Genomic DNA, 17,298 nt, shown 5'->3' with positions numbered 1-17,298 from the left:
CTGTCACCGCCACCGGGAATTCTCCTTTTCATGAGCTGCTTGCTTTTAATGTAAAATAATCCTCTCAATTAGGTATTAGTGACATTAATTGGCCCCAGTGTAATTGTCCCTTCACAGATGAGAGCTCCCAGCATGCCCATGAGGAGGAGAGAGAGAGAAAGAGCTTGCTTGCCGTTCTACCCCCGCTCTGTCCACCATACCACTGGACCAAAGCCAACAACAACTCTCAAAATCACTTTAAGACTCTGTTAAGCTTTGTCAGCAGTGAGCCAAGCTGGACACCAGAGTACATGATGAGAAAAACCAAGATCAATTGAGGAGTTATTACAATGAGAAGAGATATGGGGAAATGAGTGTTTAATTATATTGCATTTTGAAGACTGTTTGGCCCAAACTTCCAGATGGTTATTTAGTCAATACTCATTTTACCCTGTAGCTATAATATCACAAAGTGATGTGCCTTAAAAGAAACTTTTGTGAAACTTTATTTGAAATTAGCGTGGGCCAAACATTTTTCTCTAGGCCGCCTATTGAGGAACCCTGCTCTATATTATCCACCAGTACCTAAATTCACATCGCAGCAATAAAGATTCTAGTGCATTGTACCAAGGGGTGAAGGTATTACGGTCTCTAAATCCTTGATCGCCTCCCGCATTAACCTGTGTGTGCCTTTGGGATTACCAGCCATGTAGAGCTAGCTCTCAGCTCTGATCTCAGCATGTTCCGAGGTCAGAGGGCTCTGCACATTCGAAATGAGCCAAAAACTCAGTATGACGTCATTCAAACAATGTAGTGGGCTTTGAACTTCATATGAACCTCAAGTGTCATTGTTTTCCTCTCCCTGCAAATACAGTGTAAGCTATATACCCCTCATTAATTCCTTCCTTAAAGGCATGACAAAAGATTATATCAAACTGAGAGCTTCTCTTATTATTTTTTTTTTAACATGCAGCAAACAAAGAAATCAGTCAATTAAAAAGCTTGTGTTCTCTAGAGGTATAAAGATACCTTTATACTAACAAAAAAAAATGTGTTCAAGTAAAACAGAGTTTCAGAGACGACAGTAAATCCATGTGTAGAATTCAGAGGCCTAATCTTCCTATCTTCCTTTTTTGTTTTTTTTTGGTAGGTTCATAACAGGAACTTGTTATCCATGGATTTTGACCGTGTAACCAGGACAGAGAAAGTCTATGACGATCACAGGAAGTTCACCTTGAGGATCCACTATGACAATGCAGGAAGACCTACTTTGTGGGCTCCAAGTAGTCGGCTAAATGGTGTCAATGTTACCTACTCACAAGGTGGCCATATTGCCGGCATCCAGAGAGGCACTATGTCAGTCCGAATGGAATATGACCTAAATGGGAGAATCACCTCAAAGATATTTGCAGATGGAAAGTCATGGAGCTACACCTACCTTGAAAAAGTAAGCATCTTTATCTAGGAAATTATGAGGTTGAAAAATAATCACTAGTTCTCTGTTCTGTAGAGATCTCTTTGTTGAACCCTGTTAATTTTTTACATTAATAAGCTTTAACCTTGTGTGCTTCAGAAATGGTCCCTGTCTAATATACTGCTTGTGTTATGCATTGTTACCACATGCAGCCTGACAACTAACTTGTTCCTAAAATACCACTGAAAAACTTAAAATCTCACTTGTTAATTAGAACCAATATCTGAGAAATGCAAGACCTTACCATGTAATTCAAAATACTGTACCACTGCTTAGTGCATTGAAATGCTGACATCCCAATTTATGGGTGTAAACTCCCTAAACTCACTCTATTTAATGTTTCTTGCCATTCTAAAACGACCATGCGCTGCTGAGATCTATTGTATGGGTGTAAAAAAAAAAAAAACAATCTATTTATTGTTTATTGATTTTATTAATAACAAGAGTGGCTTCCTGTTGAAATATAAACTCTAGAATATCCTCCCACTGACCTCCACATAAGGTGACATTATTAAAAATGGTATCAGGGGAGGATAGGGGTATGATGACTTAATCCTCATTAAATGAGATTTTGCCCTTCTTCATTTATCAGTCAGTGAGTGTTGTAGAGCAGCATATTTGTAATTTTTATGCACCCTGAAGTGATTCTGTGACACCCTACAGTTTGTTGTGCAGTTATTCATGTGGTGCAATGTGACTCCTGGGTACTTTGTGACCTTCAATTTCACTTGGTGGAGAATTTTGCATTTAACTGTTTGAAGTGCTCTCAGAATGTGTTGGGAATTACTGTGCTTCATTAAATCAGCTTACTGAGCATCATTTTGTCATTTTTCTTTGGCAGTCCATGGTGCTGCTGCTATACAGCCAGCGACAATACATCTTCGAGTTTGACAAGAACGATCGCCTCTCTTCAGTAACCATGCCCAATGTGGCCAGGCAGACCTTGGAGACCACCCGTTCAATCGGCTATTACAGAAACACGTACAGGCCACCTGAGGGCAACGCCACAGTTTTGCAAGATTACAGCGAAGATGGACTGCTTCTTCAAACCATCCACCAAGGAACGGGGCGCAGAATCATCTACAAGTATGGGAAACTCTCCCGTCTGCTGGAAATCCTTTATGATACAACGCGAATTGCCTTTTCTTATGATGAATCTGCAGGCATGCTGAAAACGGTGGGGCTTCAAAGCGAAGGCTTTGCATGTACCATACGCTACAGACAGATTGGACCGCTCATCGACAGACAGATCTTTCGTTTCAGTGAGGAGGGCATGGTGAATGCCCGGTTCGACTACAACTACGACAACAGCTTCCGGGTCACCAGTATGCAGGCGGTCATCAATGAAACCCCCTTACCTATTGACCTCTATCGCTATGATGACGTCTCAGGCAAAACGGAGCAGTTTGGCAAGTTCGGAGTCATCTACTATGATATTAACCAGATCATTACCACAGCTGTCATGACTCACACCAAACACTTTGATGCCTATGGACGAGTTAAAGAGGTGCAGTATGAGATTTTCCGTTCGCTGATGTTCTGGATGATGGTACAGTACGACAACATGGGACGAGTGGTGGCCAAGGAGCTTAAAGTGGGGCCCTATGCAAATACCACTCGTTACGCCTACGAGTATGATGCTGATGGCCAACTCCAGGTGGTGTCCATCAACGACAAGCCTCTTTGGCGCTACAGCTATGATCTGAATGGAAATTTGCACCTCCTTAGTCCCGGTAATAGTGCCAGACTTACACCACTACGCTATGACATTCGGGACCGCATTACTCGATTAGGTGACGTCCAGTACCGGTTGGACGAGGATGGATTCCTCAGGCAGAGAGGCAATGACTTCTTTGAGTATAACTCTGCTGGGTTGCTTGTTAAAGCCTACAACAAAGTTAATGGTTGGACCATCAAGTACCGCTATGATGGCTTGGGCAGGAGAGTGTCCAGTCGAAGCAGCCAAGGCCACCATCTGCAATTCTTCTACGCAGACTTGTCCAGTCCCACCAGAGTCACACACATGTACAATCACTCAAGCTCAGAGATCACCTCGCTCTACTATGACCTTCAGGGACACCTCTTTGCCATGGAGTTGAGCAGTGGTGATGAGTTCTACGTGGCCTGCGACAACATCGGGACACCGTGGGCTGTATTCAGTGGTGCTGGTCTCATGATCAAACAGATCCTGCACACAGCTTTTGGGGAAGTGTATTTGGACTCCAACCCAAGTTTCCAGTTAGTAATAGGCTACCAGGGTGGCCTTTATGAGCCCCTTACAAAGCTTGTCCACATGGGACGCAGAGATTACGATGTTCTTGCAGGCCGATGGACCACTCCGGACCATGATGTTTGGAAGCGACTCAACAGCAACAACATTGTACCCTTCAACCTCTACATGTTTAAGAACAACAATCCACTGAGCAACAACCAAGAAACCAAGTGCTACATGACAGGTAAATACATAATTTCTTTTGAATCTTTTGTTGAAACACACAGAGGGTGAGGTTATTTAATACATCCATCTATATATTATCCAAAATGCTTGCCTATGTATGGTCACAGGGATGCTGAAGCCTATGCCAACACCTCAGGCCAAAGGCTGGGAGGGCTATTAAATAAACTGTAAATAACTCCACTGTTACATTTTACCTTCAACAGTCTAAAACACCATGAGCACCTGGTGCCAAGAATCCTTGCACTAGAGTGATTTTTTTTTCAGGCTCTCGTCCCAGCCCCAGCTTGGGGTGTTCTTGCCTCCACATACACTGCTTGTGAGCAATGACAGCACAACAAAGTCCCCTTTGTTCTTCATTCAGGTTGTTCCTCTGAAATATCCCATCATTCTTTGCTTCCCCAGCCTGTGCAGGAGGTAAATAGTAGTGAATGCTACCCAGTGTTAGACAAATAACACAAAGGAGTCCATGGAACTAGAAGCTAGGGGCTGAATCGCTTTTCACTCCACTTGAAAGTGAAGTCGCAGTCTTCAAAATATTATAGTCACATTTGAAGTCTATAACAGTGAATGCATGCTCGTTTTTGACTGAAATCAAAGCCTTGGTTCGTGCCCTTGCTATCAAAGGAAATGAATGCTATAAAATCATGATATTGGTTGTTCATGTTAGAGCAGCCTTGTTCTAGTGTGTTCCTCTGTGTATTTCCTTTGCGTATACTGTCGAAAAGATTTGTGGCAAGATGAGCCCTTGTTCTCTGATAATTCATATGCAACATTCATACACTGAGTTTATTTGGAGGTCTGCAGCAACCCTGTCCCTAAACTTTACCTTAATACTATACCTGGTTACTTGTTTATGTTGTACATTGTATACCATTCCCCAAAATACAACGTGCTGAGTTTGAATAGCAAATAACACAAATATACTGGTACACCAACTAGACCAGAACTAACCAGCATTTTCTAAACTAGCCTATGCTAGTTTTTGCTGGCTTTTTCAGAAGGATATAGCATATATTACTGTGGACTAGCCATATTTCAAGTAAGGGGTAATGTACATCCAGCAGGTTGTACCTCCACTTCGCGTCGGGGTCCTGATCACCCTGTCAGGGTTTATTCTGCGAGAACAACCGGCTGGATGTACATTATCCCATTATACCAATCAGAATTAAGTATTCCACAGAGCCGTGTAATAAGCTCAGCTAAATACCTAGCCGCTAGGCTGTAGCCTATATCGTTAACGCTAGATTTGAAGAAGGAAATCTAAAGATTCTGCTGGATATTAGATGTACTTGAGTGGGCTGTCAGCCTTTTATGAATGATGGCATTGACATTTTCATTCCTCTCTGAAAAACAGAAGGGTCCTTTCATTGTCCTTAATCACATTCATATTTAAAACAACTCTGCCAAGTGCCTTAAATAAAGGAGCAGTTCTCAGTGTGCACTTCATTGCTATAGCAATGTCTCATCGATCCACAACTAATGTATTTGATGTGGCATGGAAAAAATCACTAAAAAGGCCATTTGATTTTGGTAAGGTTCATATTCTCTGTATATTAAATTTGATTCACTATCCATGATAATGCTTATGAATATGCACAAATACAAAAATACATATTCTGGTTATAGAAAGGGTGACACATGTGGTCCCAGCATGATATATGTCTGATTATCAAGCACACCAGCAGATCTCAAACATCAAGTTTCTCACACGCCGGATGTAATTTTATCAGTTTTTTTGTGTGTGTGTGGACAAAGTGCTACAAATTATCTTTTTTTTTTTTGGAGGTTTGCCACTTCCTGTGGAGGATTAATCATATTTAGTCCAGTCTCTGAAACTAGTGTTGCCTGTAATGACTGCGGGAGCTTATTTCAAGAAGGAGCTCACTTGGCATGTGTCCTGATTTGCAATGAATCATGCTTTTGTGGTGTAGTTCACCCCAAATAGAGACAATCATTTCACAGTAATTATCAGTGAGTGCTGCAGTTACCTTTTGCTCTGCTGTAAGGGTATTTCATCGCAGCATTTCTCTTTCAACAGATGTTAACAGCTGGCTAGTAACATTTGGTTTCCAGCTATACAACGTCATACCTGGCTACCACAAACCTGTCACGGACACCATGGAGCCTTCTTACGAGCTCATTCACACTCAGATGAAGACTCAGGAGTGGGATAGCACCAAGGTAATTCATCCAACAAATGTGTCTTTTTGTTTGCCCACCTCTTTAAAAGCACACCTGGCCTTTGACTCTAACTTCAGACTTTATTTGCAGTACCTTGACCTTTCAGTTTGCCGCCTCCCAAAGGAGTCCACAGCAATCAACCCCGATGCTCGTGTAAATAAGCGCGGCCTCTGCTCTGGCTGCTCAAGCTAAGGGAAAGGGGTCAAGCTAAAGAGCCCTTGTAACAGGACTGCCATTAGGGAAATTCAGTCCAAATTTCCTCCAGCAGCAGCCATTGATTTCAGCTCAGTCTTTCACACTCTTTAGCTCTATAAAATATGTTGTCTCCCTCTCTTTTCCTAACTTTATGCTTCTTTGTCTCAATGTTCCCTGTTTTTCTCAGTCTCAGACATGCACTGATTATCGAGCCTCCTTTAAGCCATCTGAATAATTGAGAAGCCATTTGGACATTGTGGCGGCTCTTTTGGCTGTTGTTAAGGACACCTTACCTCTTAAGCTGTTCTGGCTCGAACTAATTGTTCTTTTGAGAAGATAAAGGGTATATAGGGTATAATTTGTAAGTGACACATCAAATACTTTTGGGAAGTTTGCATATCCTTCGGTGTAAAATGCTATACTCCATATAAAATTATTGTAAACAGATTTTTTCATAATTTAATAATTTAATTTAAATATTTTTTTTGTATATTATATTTTCACAGTTTTCAACATTGATAATAGCTCAACTTTGCCATCACAGGAATAAATTGCATTTTAAAATTGATTAAAATAGAACAATAAACGTTTAAACTGTAATGATAATTTATAATATTACTGTTTTTATTGTATTTTTTTATCAAGTAAATGTAGCCTTGGTGAGCACAAGAGATTTCTTGACTGGTACTCAAATTGCTTGTTACAGAAGATTTTCTTGTTGCATTCGTTCCTATAATTCTAACCTAAAATTATGATATTGATTTAAAAAGAAAAAAATCTTCCCCTTCACATTAATCAGAACTTTATTTCACACCATTCATACTGTACACTGAAAAAAAGTATAGAAACAATTTTCCCTCAGAAATTGCTAGTAAATTTCACAAATAATTACAAAGAAATTGTAACACACTGAATTAACATACTTCAGTAAACTCAAAAAAAGAGCTTTTCATTTGATCAAATTCACTGTATTATATAAAAAAGTCATTAGAACAGTAATTTAATACATTACCCATTTTTTTGAATATCCAGAAAAGATAATGAAAATATATAATGTGTTGATAGCATTTTATAAAATCACTCTTACCGTGATTTTGTACTGCCCACCCCTATGGGCTATATGGATGTATAAAAGCAACTTAAACTACTTAAACTACTTGAATTTTAAAACTGATAGGCTTGTATGGTAAGTCCAGTCCCCTTGATTGTAAGAACTTCCATTCCATGCATCAAACAGTATAAGCAGCACAACCTCAAAATATCAGGCTCTATAACAAGCAAGCATCTGAGGCGGAGCGACATGGGTGAGCCTCAGACAGCTGAGATATGAGATTTTAAATGAAATGTGATGGAGCTATTTGAAGCTGTCAGCCTGGCAGGTTTCATATGGCTTTCACACATCCAAGGAGAACTGAAGTATCCCAAAAAGGACTTTCAAGTTTAAGACACCACAGATTTCGTTTTTATTTGGTCGAGTTATGAGGAAAAACAGTCTCTTTCATAGAGTTCTGTTGGGTGTTGAAGGCCATGCAGACTCACCTACTGACTTAATATCTCTGTTTTAGAAGATATTAAACCAGACTTGTCCTAATGCATTCTCTTTTGGGAACCAATCATTATAATTTAATCGAGAGCAAACAGTCTCCTCTCATAGTGTGCTCTTGCATACAAAGCTGTTTAAATTATCAGGGCATGTATTTAAAACGTTTCCAACAATGCAAAACATTAAAAAACTAGGGATCAGTTATTTGAGGCCTTTGGATCCAACTGTCATCTCCATCAACAGAGTGGGAAATAAACTTTTCTTGTGTGACCACTTCTCAAAACCTGTGAAACCTGTTGGGCAGCAATCTCAACCTTCAAGGAAGACTCCCTCATGTACTGTACCTTGTAGGGTTCCTCTCTTGTGGGAACCTCAGAAGGGCATACAATACCTCTTGCAAGGCTGCTCTCAAAAGAGCCTAATTCAGTTCCAAACCCTTGCTTGAATTTTCCAAGCAAGGGTTTGGGAAAAGTTTTTACTATCCCATAAATAAATAATATATATATATATATATATATATATATATATATATATATATATATATATATATATAGGATTAGATTAGATTAGATTAGATTAGATCAGATTAGATTCAACTTTACTGTCATTGCACATGTAAGGTACAAGGCAATGAAATGCAGTTAGCATCTAACCAGAAGTGCAATAAGCAGTAAGTACAGGATATCCAGTGTCTACAATATGTTACAAATGTACAATAAATATACAAAATTAAGGCAGTACTAATGACATAATTTACACATTTTTTAAATACTAAATCAGCATGATATACAGATGGGGTGTACTATGAAACATACAAGACAGATGGCTTATGTAATAAGTGTATGTACACTATTCAGCAGAAAACTATGAGCATATAAAACATTATTTACATTATTGCAATGGACAGTAAAAAAGTGCATAGAAATATTCCAGTGTGCAAATGGATCATTCAGTATGGTGAGTAGAAAAGTGCATAGAAATATTCCAGTGTGCAAATGGATCATTCAGTATTTACAATCTGTTTGTTTGTAAGCCAGATGTACAGTAGTGATGAGGAGGGGTGAGGAGTGTTTGGTGTGTGGGGGGTGGTGGGTGTCAGAGGGCAGAATTCAGTAAGGAGACAGCTGTAGGGAAAAAGCTGTTCCTGAGTCTGCTAGTCCTTGTCCGGAGGCTCCTGAAGCGCCTCCCGGAGGGCAGGAGGTTAAACAGTCTATGGTCAGGGTGATAGGAGTCCTTAAGAATGCTGCAAGCTCGACGTAGAGAACGTTTTCTCTGGATGTCCTCAGTAGCAGGGAGTGGTGTCCCTGTCATGCATTGGGTGGTTTTCACCACCCTCTGCAGTGCCTTGCGGTCAGCAACTGGTCAGGATGCTGTCGATCGCACCCCGGTAAAAGTTCACCAGGATGGGTGAAGACAGCTGGTTCTTCTTCAGTGTCCTGAGGAAGAAGAGGCACTGGTGAGCCTTCTTGACCAGGCTGGAGGTGTTTGTGGTCCAGGACAGGTCCTCCAAGATGGAAGCTGGAGACACATTCAACAACCATCCTGTTAATGTGGATAGGGTTGTGTGTGCTTCCTTTCTTCTTCCTGAAGTCCAAAATGAGATACTTTGTCTTGCTGGTGTTAAGGAGCAGGTTGTTGTCAGCACACCATGAGGCGAGGTGCTGTACCTCCTCCCTGTAGGCAGTCTCATCATTTTCTCTGATGAGGACAATCACCGTTGTGTCATCTGCAAACTTAATGATGGAGTTGGATCCATGCACAGGCTTGCAGTCGTGGGTGTAGGGGGAATAGAGGAATGGGCTCAGCACACAGCCCTGAGGTACCAATCCCGGTGTGTTGAGTGTGATGGTGGTGGAACAGGTGTGTGGCCTGACCTAACATGCTGAGGTATCAGAAAGTCCATATCCAGTTGCAGAGGGAGGTGTTAATGTCCAGGTCTTCCAAGTTTTGTGGTCAGTTGGAGGGAATGACAGTGTTAAATGCTGAGCTGAAGTCAACAACAACATCTGTACATATGTGTTGTTATTGTCCAAGTGTGTGAGTACAGAGTGCAGCACTGTGCATACTGCATCCTCTGTGCTCCTATTGCTACGGTAAGTAAATAGGTGTGGGTCCAGTGTGGATGGGAGGCAGTCCTTGAGGTTTGCTAGGACCAGTCGCTCAAAGGTGTGAGTGCTACCGGGCGGTAGTCATTCAGGCACATCGGGGAGGATGTTTTCGGCACTATATGGATGTGGACTTAAAGCATTCTGGCACAGTTGCTTATATTATATATAATATTAATATATAATATATATATATATTCAGGATAGTGAAAATTTTTTAATGTTTACTCTGAGACTGAAACTTTACTTTGGAAGTGAGACCAAAAAAGAATGATCTGTGTCCCACAGTCCTTTGCTTAGTCAATCCTACCAAGTTACCCATAAATCAGCTCTCTCTGGCTCAATCCGCAGTTTTTTCCCTTTTTTTAGGGGGCAGTAAACAATTCTAATTGCCAACCAATTTGCTTTGGCAATGTAATTGTGGGGTCATTCATGGTCTTTTAAAGCAGCTGCATTAAAAAAAAAAAAAAAAAAAAAAAAAAAATTCTACTAATGGCCTTGCAGCTGTACTGCTGCTCTTTTGTGAGTCTAAAGTGGGTTGTTTATGCCATAATGCCCATTTTACATTTACAAGACCTACAGCGCAGAATATCTGAAGACATAGAGGAAATGACCCTTCATTACCAGTAGCTATTTGTCTGGCTGAAATTTCATATTTTGCAACTATTAAGAAACCCTACTAGTGCCTACACAAGAACAGCTGTGAGTGAGTGAGACCCATGTGTCTTACAAAGAACATGGGTTATATTTCAGCCCTAAAGTAAAATGAACAAGAACAGCTGTGAGTGAGAAATAAAAACAAACAAATAAAAAACAAGAAATTATATTTTTATTTTAACAAAGTTCTCATTGACACAATGTTATTACCAAATTAATGTTCTGATTAAATAAAGAAATTACGACCATGGTGTTACCTGTACTTACAGTGTACTTATCTAAGAACTTACTGGGTAGTACAAGGTAACTACATGGGATAAAGTTTAGGGGTAGGTTCAGGGTTAGTACATAGTTATTACCCAGTAATTTTAATTGTTATGTACAAGTACATTTCATAAGTACATAGTATGTACATGCGGAACAGTACTGTAAAATATAGTGCTACCAAAAAAATCTGGTATAATTTACTCAATGTAATTTATATTTATATTTATTTTTTATGAACTAATCCATGAGAATTTTGGGGGGGAGTGCTTAATTATCATAAATATCAAATCAAATACTGCCCCAATGGAATTAATGGTCATAAAGTTATGCTTTGTTGTCATTTTACAAAATACAATTTAATATATAGAAATTATCTTTTTTCCCCTTTTGATTTTGGTGTGAAATATGGACTTTGGCTTTGAGATGTACCTGCTCAATCAATTGTTCTTACTCTTAGCCAGCATTTTCTAACTGAATATAATATTTTTTAATTTATTTATTTATTTATTTTTTTGTATAGGAGTTATGTTGCTTCTAACACTGAACATGGTAGATTTAGTGCTCTGAAAATATCCAGCAACAGCTGGATAGTGAGAGCTGACTTTTTATCACTCTCCTTTTCCTTGAAAGACCTGTGTGGATGACAAATTATGTAAATGTGCTGGCTGATATCCACTGGATTTCCGCAGATTGATTTTGACTTTGATCAGAGCCCTGTGCTCCATGCTGTCTTACCACCCAGTGCTATTTGAATGATGTATTCCTTTTCCTTTTCTTAGGTTGCAGCATAAACTGCCCTCACCATCCATTTTGTGGTGAGGTGAGCTGGCATATTTGCTTGAAGTACTGCAAATTTAATGTGGATAGCAGCTCATATAATTCAATATTGAAGATTTCAAATCTGAGCACAGTTTGAGTCATTGTTGAGATCTCTTTCTTAAACTCTGGAGAAGGCACATGTGAGATTAGCGGGGTCTTTTAATCAGGAGAGACGTGAGGAACAGGAAACTCCATTTGCTTTCCATTAAATCTCATCACTGTCTAGGAAAAAACAGTTGAGTCATTAAAGAGGCCTTTTGTTTCTTTTCAAGTTCACTAACTTAATCTGTAGTTAAGGGAGACATTCAGAAAGCAAAAATGAGGCAAAGGGAGAGAAGGGGACATATACTCTGAGAGAATCATATCAGATAACATAAGAACTTTGTTTCTGTGCCAGAGCTTCAGCAGGACTCTGTTTCTCCTTCCGGACAGGAGCCCTGGGGTCTGACACCCAGAACACACTATTTCTAGGACTAGTACAATCCATCTGCATGCTTAGGTCCCTCGTGGTTATCTAAATCTTCTATTGGGGCGAGGGTTTCCCATTCAGTCATATTAAAGGAGAGGTTGACTTATAACTGCATAATTGTTGGCCTAAAGAGAGAGTCTTGTATTTAGTTTTCCTCAAGGGAACCTGTTTACTCCCTACAAACAAAAGTTATTAGAGTCGGATCAGAAGATCTTCAAAAAAAAATCACCTGATCCACACTTCTTCACACCTGAACATAAAATAGAATGGGTTATGCTATGTAGTTATATCAGGAACTGTGAAATGTTTGAAGTGTTAATGAAGCAGCACGATTCTTGGTTGAGGGGAAAGTTGAGCATCTGAACGCGGGGGTAGGATGAGTTTCCCGCTGAGATCACCCATCCTGCACAAACCGTCAGGAAATGTTACTTACTCCCAGGAAATAGCAGCAGCGGAGGTGGTGGGTGCAATGATGCCTGCCACTGGAGGAGATAACATAATGAATGTGAAAATCATATGCAAGGATTTATAATGCACAGTGTTTTGCTGAGATGAAACATGTCATAATATGTCACATTCAATCAATACCTCCAACAACCTCACAGTGGCCAACAGTAATTGTGATTGTTGTTTTGGAGATGCAATATCAAATGTTTAATTTAATCACTCACTAAAAGTAGTCACCCATGATCAGTGTAAAATCCACAAGTTGATGCCAGGACACTCAAAGGGTTTTGTTTGTCTTCTTGCAGTCCGTTCTGGGGGTACAATGTGAAGTCCAGAGGCAGCTGAAGTCTTTCGTCCGGTTGGAGCGGTTTGACCAGATCTACAGATCGAGTGATTCCGGTTGCCCTCAAATGCCCCTCCGCACGCTCTTTGCCACAGGGGCCTCGCTCTTTGGGAAAGGTGTGAAAGTAGCCATCCGGGAAGGCCGTGTTGCTGCTGACATCATCAGCCTGGCCAACGAGGATGGGCGGCGGATCGCGGCAGTCCTGGACAAGGCCACCTACCTGCAGGATTTACACTTCACCATTGCTGGATTGGACACACACTACTTTGCCAAATCGGGACCGGTAGAGGGTGACCTATCTATGCTAGGCATGACGGTGGGCCAGCGTACGCTGGAGACGGGTGTTAATGTAACCGTCTCGCAGGTCAACACAGTCCTTAGTGGTCGTTCGCGCCGCATAACTGACATCCAGCTGCAGTACGGTACGCTGTGCCTCAACGTTCGCTACGGCAGCAGCCAGGATGAAGAGAAGGTCCGTGTGCTGGAACTCGCACGTCAGAGGGTCGTTGCAGCTGCCTGGGCTCGTGAATGCCACAGACTCCGGCAAGGAGAAGAGGGCTCTCGAGCTTGGACAGACGGGGAGAGGCAGCAACTCCTGAGTGCCGGACGTGTGCAGGGCTATGAGGGCTTCTACATAGTATCGGTCGACCAGTTCCCCGAGTTGGCCGACAATGTAAATAACATCCACTTCTTGCGACAGACAGAGATGGGTCGCAGGTGACATGAACGCGAGGGGAACCCATGCTCGTACTCAGCGTCCAGGACTTCTTGCCAAAGACAATTTGCGTTTGTGACCATATTATGTTACTTTATTTTTATGTTGACTGTGCCAGACTTATTTTTTTAATACATGACATACATGGTTGAAAACAGTTGCACTGTTTCGACAACAGAGTGCCCTTCTCTCTTTTTTTGGTAATTCTCAAACCCCCTTTGCCCTTTGTGTGCGGCTGCTTGAAGATGGCATGTGTCGGCGGTTTATTCAGTTCTGCCTTCGAGTTTGTGGGTTTGCTCAAAGGAATATAGGAAGAAGGTTGGTAATGCATTATGCTCATTGGCTCAGCCTGCTGCCAGACGAGCAGATTGTTATTTACAAGCTTCATTCCACTCTGCCTTTTACCGCGCCTCAGCCAAGGAGAGACCTCTTTTAATCGCTTCTTTTTATACTTGAAAGCCCACCGGCTGTGTCATACTTAAACAAGGACATTGGTGTTTGCAGTGCATTGCTACCAGTTCAGGTTCCTAGCTGAACCCATCTCATGTTCAAAACTTATTGTGGTGTCTTGTAATATTTTGGGACTGGGTGGCTTGCTGGTAACATTTTTTTAATTTATTTTTTTTATTTCCAATTTTGATCAAATGGCTTAAAACATGAATAGAAAGGGAAAAGAAGAATGAAGTATGCATAATTAAAATCTGGAAAATTGACAGAAATATAGAAAACAAATAGGAAGTTGGTAGCCCCATGGTCTTTAAAGGTACTTGAAAATGAAACGACACCATTTGAAAGAAATTAGCTCCAAAACCTAGTGAGCTGCCTACCTACACATCATTTAAAGGTCATTCTGATTTGACAGCTGTTCCAATAGGTGCAGCTTCGAATAATAATTTAGTTCAAATAATCTTATTCAATGTTGTTTAAGGTGGTTCTTTTTTTTTGAAGGGTAGTATGTTTTTTTTGTTTTTGTGGCATGTTTAATTTGTTTTGAAGGCAAGTAAAAAAATTCATTTAATTCACCTTATTTTAAAAGTATCAATAGGCAGTAAAAAAATTCAAGATGGCCGATTTTATTTGTTTGATTTTTTATTTTTAATTATCTATTTTAAGGTAGCTATGTAGTAGGTATGTATAAAGGGAGGCTGGTTGGGTTTTGGAATGGAGCTACTGAGACTATGAGAAGGTTGTTTTTAATAAAATAGTTTGAGATCAACATGTTATTTCATGGTAACATTCACATTGAACAGTATAACAATTGTGAAAGAATACAAAAAATGTGAACATTTGTCCCTTTTTATTGCTAATTGTTGTACTTGAACAATGCCTAATGTTTCAACACATGGAATAAAGTGCAGAAAAAGTCGGTAAATTCAATCAATTTGTTTTCATGGTTAAAACAAAGAGTTGCATATAGACCATTCCTAAGAATGACAGTATTTATTTTAGTGCTGTGTTTTTTAGAGGAGTATACAACCTCATGTTTGTCAGTGAAATAAACGCTTCAAGCGTAAAGCGGCATGAATGCTTATAAAATAATGAAACAAATTATTTAAACATGCACTCAGACTCCTTTTTTTTAAAGAAATGTACTGAGTGCTGCTAGCACTGCACATTGTGGTAAGGAAAGGTGACAACCCCTGGGAACAGCCTTTGCCCCAAGGGTCTCCCAAGTAGGGGCAATGTCGTAAGTGCTCTGATTGTTGTGGGATGCTGGATGCTTGATTTGTTGTTTTAGAGTGAAGGTGCGTCGTTTAGAGGTTGAAACGCACATCAACCCACCATCTGGATATGTGAACTTCAAAGAGCATCTATATCTGGTTGGATGGTGTTAATATGTCGGACATGATGGCACAATGGCTCTTCACATTAGTGTTTGGTATATGAATCTGCCCCTGGTGTCACACTTGGGGAAATCACTTGGGGATGGTCACCAAGATGAATACATCAAGTGTTTTAAGCTGTATAATATTGTTGAGCATATTTTGGTTTATTTTACTGTCATTGAATGCAGTAACATCATGAGTCTGACAATATCACTGTATTTAAAAAGAACAATGATGAATGAAGGAAAAAATGCAACTTGTTAAATTGCACTGACATGCATCGTAAGGCTTTTATTTTTTCTAAACTTTTGGACTCATTTGGACTTTTTTGTTTGTTCTCAACACTGTGTTTCTAAATGCTTCTCTTTGAAAATGTAAATAAGATGACAAGAAATGGGCTGTAAATAAAATGCAAATGTAGATACCTTTTAGAGCTACAGCAGTGAATCTGTGTAGTCTTTAGTTAAAGACGAAAAATAAAGAATATTTTGTGTTTACATTTATTTCACCGCATCGTGATTTGCATCATAATTCATTTTTTAAAAAAAAAGCTGTTTTCAAACAGGTTTCCAGAACACTCCCGTTAGCCACAGATTTTCACTGTTTAACTTATTTTATGCAAAAACAGCTCTATGGAAGCTCGTTTTGGAATACCAAAAAAAAAAATCCTAATTGAATTTTCTTATCACAATTGGTAAATCACAATTGCAACTACTTGTAACTGTGACTTTACTTGTCACATTTTGGACTTTATTTCTTATATTAACCTTAATCTCACAATTACCATTCTATTTTTAAAACTTCTATCCTCTTTGCACTTTGATCAAATGGTGTCAAGAGAAAGATATGCTAACATAATCACAGCAGATATTATTGTGTCTGGGTTATCGGTAACACTAGAATATTATACTTTATGTATTATATTCTAGTTTATGTTAACTAGTTTATGTAATGGTTCAGTGTTCCATGCTGCACATGTAAACTGGACATTTTGGCAAATGCAGGTTGTCTAGATAGTCCATGCACAGCAGGTGTTGTGCCCAATTTTGACACCCTGCCAAATTATTATCTATCTTGTTGAAGTCGCCACCTGACTGCCTAATTCTAACATCCTCCCTAATCCTAACCCCTCCTCCACACCTAATCCTCAACCTACCAATACTAGGGGGTAATAATCAGTGCTGTGTAGTAATGGATTACATGTAATCTGGAGTACTCTTAACTGGATTACATTACATTTTAAAATTCTCATAATCAGATTACAGTTACTTTTTATGGATTACATGATTACATATTATTCATAAAATTGCAGTAAATTATACACAATTTATTGATTCTCCTTAATTCTTTATTTTTCTTTTAATATTTCCTTTCCAAAAATCCTGCTGTGTGTCATACCATTTAGCTTTGACAATACAGAATGGCCATGTAAATGTCATGTAAATAATTTTGCGATCCATGCTTCTGAGTTTAATGCCAAAAGCAATGGTAGCTTTAAAACAAGTTAGATCAACTAAAATACAAAAAACTAAATTAATAATAGTGATAAAAATGTTATTGCACTTTATTCTTTATTTAATTTTTTTATATAAAATAATAAAATGTGATAATACTATTATATTTTAAAATAAAAAGGGAGTATTAAATAAAAAACATTATACAATTAATATTATATTAAACTTAAAAATCATTTTCAAACTTACATTCAGCAGGCTTTTATTTTGGTGGGTTGTTGGGAAGTAGTAAGTATATGTGCTGCCAGGTCAATGAATGAAATGTCACAGTTCCCTTTCAGTCGGTCACTCTCGACGTCAAACTAT

The 17,298-nt window shown here is 39.4% G+C and overlaps 1 protein-coding gene across 12 annotated transcripts in view; it reads left to right on the top strand.

Annotated features, from left to right (window-relative positions):
* The window catches only part of LOC109104259 (teneurin-4), a 216,645-nt gene extending 202,123 nt beyond the window's left edge, over positions 1–14,522 (top strand). For all 12 annotated transcript variants that reach the window (XM_042770962.1, XM_042770956.1, XM_042770964.1 and 9 more), the window contains 4 exons: positions 1,130–1,426; positions 2,295–3,909; positions 5,950–6,092; positions 12,900–14,522. In XM_042770962.1, the coding sequence (XP_042626896.1) occupies positions 1,130–1,426; positions 2,295–3,909; positions 5,950–6,092; positions 12,900–13,658 (2,814 nt within the window). In that variant the 3' untranslated portion in view covers positions 13,659–14,522. The remainder of the gene's footprint in view (positions 1–1,129; positions 1,427–2,294; positions 3,910–5,949; positions 6,093–12,899) is intronic.
* Positions 14,523–17,298: the final 2,776 nt, after the last annotated feature.

The sequence above is a fragment of the Cyprinus carpio genome, chromosome A15 (assembly GCF_018340385.1).
Source record: "Cyprinus carpio isolate SPL01 chromosome A15, ASM1834038v1, whole genome shotgun sequence".
Classification (NCBI taxonomy): domain Eukaryota; kingdom Metazoa; phylum Chordata; class Actinopteri; order Cypriniformes; family Cyprinidae; genus Cyprinus; species Cyprinus carpio.
Note: the sequence above shows the minus strand (reverse complement) of the source record. Positions and strands in the feature narration are given on the sequence as shown.